The following is a 6,971-nucleotide window of genomic DNA, read 5'->3' on the forward strand; positions in this document are numbered from 1 at the left end:
ATTTTTAAGTAATCCAGGGATATCTAAAGTCCTAAATGGACCCAAAAATATTTATGGTAATTTATTCTGTTTTAGCAAATTTCCATTAAATAAATATACAATATTAGAATTGTGGATTCAGGGTATATGCCTACCTGTTGACAAAGTTTCAAACGATCGGGTAAATATGAGCGGTATTTAAAACCGAAATTCTCCAGATAAGAAAACTGTTAAAACTGATGTTGACAAAATTCTCCAAATAGAAAAATATATATTTTCACATAAAAAATACTGTTAATGTTTCTGAAAACAATCTTAGAAAAAAAAAAGAGAACAAAAGAAGAAAAAAAAGCAATCTAATAAGAAGAAAATAAAAATCTTAATAACATGATTATAGCACTAATTCACACAAAATATTTCATTTCATCGTTTGGGGTTAGTCAAGGACACCGAGGGTTCCGACCAGGTCCTCCGTAGTAAAAGTAAGTCCCCCATACATTGTTTTTACCTTGTCTGATGTTATAACAAGCCGGATGATCAGCCAAGACATGGAGATTGCTCAGAGGCAAGAGATTGTTGTCCCAGTCTACAACTTGTAAGTTCCTGAAGTATGCAGCTTTCTCAAAGCCTTCATCTGCGAAATGGCCACTTCCCATCTGTGTTCCTGTGTGACCGCCGCTTGACCGGCTGTTAACAACTTCGCCGCCAAATTGAACCATACTTGCATGACTCCTCAAGTGACTGAATAAAAAGACTGGCCAGTAACCCACAAGAAGTCCATTTCCTAGTTCAAGCCACCAATGCCCATGTTTCGGATCCTGCGTTATGTTTAATTAACCACAATTGGGTACACCACGTTTAGGTCCAAGAGAAAGAAAAATAAAGAATAGTATAAATGAGAGAACAATATCAAAACACTATGAAACCCTTAATGAATGGATATATATATATAATTTCTTAATTAGTGAACTCAACATCTGACATGTTATCATCATGTTTTTGTTTAGTGATTGCGTTTACTCTTAGCAACCGAGGTATTAAAAAAGTTAATGGTTGTGTCTTTAAGATAAAAAGCAAGCAAACAATCTAAGTCTTCAAAACCAACATGAACGATTTCGCAAATAATGTATAAAACCTTCATTATAGTATTCTTTTACTTAACCATCGTTAGTTGAGTTACCATTTAAAGTTATGTCTTTCCCTCTGTTTCACAAAGAGTTCATTTTAACATTTTTTTATACAAAAAGGGTTATTTTATAGTTCAATGCAATTTATATTTACTTTAAATTTAATATTAATTACCAAATGTTTTAATTTTATAAAAAAATTATTTATCTTAAATACTATCTATTAAATTAATTTAATTAATAAAAACATTAATACATTTTAATTATTTTCTTAATTTATGTTTAAAATGTCAAAGTGATATTTTTTGGCAAACTGAGGAAGTATATTTTTTCATACTTAAGGGAGATCAACGTACATTTGCCCATATAGGTTTTTAGTTGATGTGATGAAGTTGTCATCAATTTCATATCCTCAATTTAGTGCTCTCACCAAATCAAGCCTTTTTATTTATTAACAATGTTTTTTTTGAAAAAAACTGACGTTACCTTTTTTTTATTACTCCGACTTATGAAATTCGAAGTTGGTTCCTTTTTTTTATTGTTCCCAAAGATTTGCTTGTATTCAAAGATTTGCTTGTATTCAAATTTCACAGAAACTACTGTGACACACACATTGTAAAAGTTAAGCATTTCAAGGGGTCATTTTCATTTGTTTGATGAGTTGTAAATTTATAGGTTAATATATTCCGTTCGTTTTGTTTACCTGGGTTATGTCTACGACAAAAAAAATTTATCACCTCTACGACAAAAAAAATTTATCACCCCCAATGATACCATGAGAGTTTTGTATAAAGTTTTTGAATCTTTCCAGGATACTGTATATGTTGAAAAACTTAAGAGAACTGATTTAATTACTTCTTTCGTTTGCACATGTAAAAAGTACTTCAAAATTAAGCATCCTGAATTGGCATAGTGAAAAGATGAATGATTTATCGGAAAATAATTCGTGACATCAGATTAATAAAACCAAAACACGAAAAAATGTCATGTTGTAATTGCAGGTTTAGTAAACAAGTCTTTGTGGACTTACACTAAGATGATTACATTCTTAGAGTGCAATGTTGTGTTTTGTGAGAAGGAGTGAAATGTACATCCCAGTTTGTGGTATATGTTGAAAGACTTAAAGAAAATTGATTAGATTACCTATATCATTAAAATGTATTTACTTTTTTGGTCACACATTCAGAAAAAGATTCTATAGTTAATTATGTTTGAGTTTGAATAGTAGAAGGATGTGTGACATATCGAAAGATGATTTGCAATAACAGTTAGTAAGGTTAAAGCACGGAAAATGTCATATGGTATGATAAGATCAATAAATAAGTCTTTTGAATCTAGATCAATAAATAAGTATTTTGAACCTCTGAAAAACAAATACAATCCTCTTGGCACGAAATGAGACTCATGGACCGAGTGAACGGACATGGTCACGGATGGTCCGATCCTTACAATTTTTCCATGGGCAATGTTCAAAGAAAAATTGTGATGGGAAGATAGAGTAAGTAGACATGATATCAAATATAAGCGACCATTCACTGTTCACTAGGGAAGAATTAGGATCCGAATGGTGATGGTCTATCCCGCACTGCACTGTTATTAATAGTAAAAAAAATCTCTATATATATCTATATGTTTTTTTACTATTTGAATTACACCGTGGTTGTTCCGCATTTTACCACTTAGTATAATACTGTTCATATGTATATTATATCTATGTCATGTCTTAAAAAGTAGATTTATGTAACGAATAAAGAAAAGTACATCAAAACATACTTTTAAAACACAATGAAAGAATGGTTAGTGGGGCTCAAATTAATAGTTGGAGGGGATCAAATTACTATACACTATCATATGTATATTATATATATATATATATATATATATATATATATATATATATATATATGTCATGTGTTAAAAAGTAGATTTGTAATGTGAAATAAAGAAAAGTAGCTGCAAAACATTTTTTAAAAGACAATGAAAGAATGGTTGGAGGGGCTCAAATTAACAGTTGTGTGATAAGCTTATTTTTTAATGTGTCGGTCTAAACTTAAGGATTTTTAGCAAACATATTCGTAGCGTATTATGCGTTATTGACTTAATGTGTGTCGGTCATACTGCTTTTTTATGTGCTTATCTTAATGGCCTAAGTTTGAAGCAAACACATAAACGAAGTATTAATTACAGAAAACATTTTAAATTGTAAAAGGGGGTCGTCAAATTCTACTTCTTGATAATATCTAGAAAGAAAAGAAGAACAGGGCACCTGTTAATGCGCTAAACTACACATTCCGATTCATTTAAATGTCGATCGAAGGTTATTGGTTAATTCAAAACATCACATGCACGTACTACTATGACTTGATTCTACCATAATTTTCATCAAAAACTGATATGAAAAAGAATATTAAATAGATCAATATTGTATTTGGGTTGACCAATATCAACTATGTATAAGGACAAATTGCAAGCTTTTAGGAATTAATTATATTGTCACAAATTGTAAGTTTTCAGGAATTTTTTTGTCCTTATCAATAAATCGAATAGATAAAATATGTTTAGAAGTGGGGAAATAAATGGAAGAAAAGAAGACTGACCTTCCAAATCATTAAGCCGAGATCAAACTGTCTTCCATTGTAAGAGGACCTTGGGGAAATCGCTGCGCCAATTGCAATTTTATTGTTGGTTTGTACGAACCCTGAGCAAAGTAAATTGTAGCATCCAGTCGCTTGGTATGCATCTGTCTGCTTTTCAAATATTAAATTCAATTTCGTTTCTATAATAGTAACATACATAAATAAATAAAAAATAGAGAACTCGTCTTTACCGTCCAATATGTGAAGAATCTTGGATAATTATCTCCGTATAGCTCAGGACTAACCTGAAACAGATTTCAAATGCTCTATAATTACTAATCAATAAGGACTAATCACCAACCTAATTACTGGACCCACTCTTTATCCTCATTCTTTTCCAACTTACTACTGTATACTAGAATAGTGGGGTGGTTCTCCATTTAAAATATTTCTAACGTATCTCTATATTTGTTTTTATAGCTACGTTTAGATACAAATCTACTATAATCTACTTATATTTCTTTTTATAAAATATAAATTGTTACTTTTTCTTCTATATTTAAAGGTAAATAGCATTTCTCTCTACTTAAAGTAAGAAGTACATAAATAATATTTAAATGCATATACCGAAGTAAATTACACACCTATTTATAATTTCTTTATTTTAGAGAAAAATAAGATATTGTAAATGATTTTATAAAATTAAAAAACTAATAAAAATTGATTGTTTCGGGAGTTAATTTTTATGCTTTTTGAACTTATGTCGTAAAATATCAAAACATAGAAAACACTATTAAATCCCGTCCGCTTTGCAATATAAAAGTTGTGTATAATATGATGATAGTTTTGAGTTTATCTGAAAAGTATTCACTTAATATATAAAAATGAAAATATAAAATGTAAATAAACAATCTAAATAGATTTTATAGCTAGGTTGATTCTTATCACTCAACGAGGCCTTTTTGCCGAGAGAAACTTAGGCTGATTCTTTTAGTGATGAAATATTAATCAGCTAATTAAAGATTAGTAAATCAATAATTTTTTTGTTCTTTAAATAAACAGAAATCATGCTTATATAGTAAAACGAGTGGTACCTGCCAACCAGCTTCAATGGTGTTTAAGTCATGGCCAAATGAGCCAGAGATTAGCCAAATCTGAGACAAACTAAACTCGTAAGCATCAGTGACACGTGGCGCCCACACGTTAATGCTTGCTTTTGCTCCATAGTACTGTTCTCCATTAACAAACACGACTGCGTGCTGCATGTAAACTAAACTATTAATGAAAAACCTTTAAATCTTACACCTTTATAATTAATTTTAGGTTTACATTTTATTTTTCAGTATCAAGAACATAGTTTGAACATTCAAAGACCTTTTTCTTTTCTCAAACGAATCATTTTTAGAATGCTTTTATCTCATGTTGGAGAATAAAATGCTTTATTGAACCAACAAAAGTTAAAAAGTAAAAAGCATTAAGAATACAAAACTATTCTCCCGCATGATGGATTCGTAAGAGAGGTGTAGAATAAGTTACCTCGTGACCGCCTCCGGAGGAGTCTCGTCTGATTGGTTTCTTCAGTCTCCGACCAAACCGTCTAACTGATCTTGCCCTCAAAACATCAGTCTTCGTCGTCCTTCGAATCGGTATTGACCCAATTGGACAACATTCACCGGACTGACTCCATAACTGATTAAAACTTTCTTCATTTGTTGTTTCATTTGCAATACTTGGCATCTCTGGCAAATCCTGCATGTTTTCCATATATATATAATCACTTTTTTTTTCAATAACCAAATAGATTTTGTATAAACTCAAACTAATAGCTGAAATGCCCAGAGTGGATGTGGCTGCCAAGAGGAAAACGAGTTTCATATTTCGTTGGAACTTGATTTCTGGCTTTGACCTACATGTGGAATCCTCTATTCACTCAAACATACCTCTACACCACACGCTTTGGATTTATAAAAATATTTCTCTTTTCTAAAATTATAAAACAAGTACACTGAAAGAGAAAATTAATTACCAGTGGTTTCTGCCCTCTTAGCTGGGGATGATCAAATGCTGGTTGCCGATGTGACGGTACACATTCTATTACATCTCCATCTGGGCTCTACAGTTTCACAATAACAAAAACAAGTTTTTTTTTTTTGACTAAATAACAAAAACAAGTTCTCATAAATTTAAAAAGAAACATAGGCTTCTATAATAAGGGTATGTTTGGTTACGTGGATTGTTTTGATGGAAGGCTTGTTGATTCTCTTGAGATATTCTTCTATTCTTCTAAGGTTCTGAATCTCTTTCTTGGGTCTGAAGGAAGTTTGGTTCTTATAATGAAGATCCGACCCAAGTGACAAGTCTAGTTGAAGAGAAGAAAGAAGAAGAAGAAACCCAATAAATTTGGATGTGACAGTTGAAGAAGAAAATGAAGAAGAAGAAGCCATAACTAGAGAATGTAAGGACTGTTTTGTAATGGATTGGTCTATTTGTCTCCTTGTGCTTTCCTGTTTTTTTGCACAAGAACAAAGAAGAAGTAGAAGAAGGAGGAATGAGAATGATAAGTTGGTTTAATCCCAATGTCCAGACAGAGGAAAACAGAGAGCAAGCAAACAAAAACTACTAGTGTTATTTTTGGTTAAATGCTATTTCTTCTTTTTTTTAGGGGGTTTCTTCGGGTTTGTAGAATCTCAAACTTTCTCTCTGATTTCTAGCATTTGCTTTAAAATAAAGAAATTAAAAAGGAGAGAAAGATATGAAGTTAAGTGGCTTTGGGGTTGTGTTTCTGACAGTGTAGGCTTTGACAGGCACGAATTACCATTTAAAAGAGAGTGCTTAGAGGGTGGGCCTTTTTGCTTTTTGCCTTTCCCCAAGTTTTTTACCCATAACCTCATGTTCACTTAAGCATCTTCTTTTTTTGAATATTACTTAAGCATCTTCTTTACTTCACTCGAAATGGTAATAAGTTAATAATGATAATTATCTACCAACACATGATGACGATGGGACATGGATCTATCACTTGGAAAAATTAAGGTTTAAACTCTGTTTGTCATCTTATTCATGACTTTTTTTTATCTAAACTATTTAGATCATTTCCAATTGAGCACTATTTTCTCCTCTATAATTTATCTATTTTAGAATTACTCTAAAATAGAGTAAATTATAGCAGTGAAAATAGTGTTCTATTGGAAATGGATTATTCATGAGTTTCCACAATACAAAACATGAATAAAGTAGAAAGTGAAGAAAAGCATACATTAATATATGTATTGACTTGCATTAAATAAAT

General features: G+C 31.2%; 1 protein-coding gene across 2 annotated transcripts; it reads right to left on the reverse strand.

The window, feature by feature from the left end:
* Positions 1-221: 221 nt before the first annotated feature.
* On the reverse strand, positions 222-6,487 carry LOC103843873. Of its 2 annotated transcripts, none has more exons than XM_009120649.3 (7): positions 5,911-6,487; positions 5,709-5,795; positions 5,219-5,431; positions 4,777-4,941; positions 3,934-3,987; positions 3,704-3,850; positions 222-797 (listed from the first exon to the last, which is right to left on the reverse strand). In XM_009120649.3, the coding sequence occupies exons 1-7, from the start codon at positions 6,124-6,126 to the stop codon at positions 420-422; spliced, it is 1,260 nt and encodes a 419-aa protein (XP_009118897.1). In that variant the 5' UTR covers positions 6,127-6,487; the 3' UTR covers positions 222-419. The 2 variants fall into 2 exon arrangements, with proteins under 2 accessions (XP_009118897.1, XP_033138109.1); XM_033282218.1 differs by having other exon boundaries at positions 5,219-5,588; positions 5,911-6,063.
* Between the last annotated feature and the right edge of the window lie 484 nt (positions 6,488-6,971).

This window comes from Brassica rapa, chromosome A10 (genome assembly GCF_000309985.2).
Source record: "Brassica rapa cultivar Chiifu-401-42 chromosome A10, CAAS_Brap_v3.01, whole genome shotgun sequence".
NCBI lineage: Eukaryota > Viridiplantae > Streptophyta > Magnoliopsida > Brassicales > Brassicaceae > Brassica > Brassica rapa.

Bases quoted from the DNA above. Each gene is read 5' to 3' on its own strand.
- LOC103843873 (XM_009120649.3), bottom strand. From the start codon at position 6,126: ATGGCTTCTTCTTCTTCATTTTCTTCTTCAACTGTCACATCCAAATTT. The intron at 4,942-5,218 runs GTAACTTATTCT...GTTTACATGCAG, and splicing joins CCTCCGGAGGCGGTCACGAG to CACGCAGTCGTGTTTGTTAA. The intron at 3,988-4,776 runs GTACCACTCGTT...AATCTGTTTCAG, and splicing joins CCATTGAAGCTGGTTGGCAG to GTTAGTCCTGAGCTATACGG.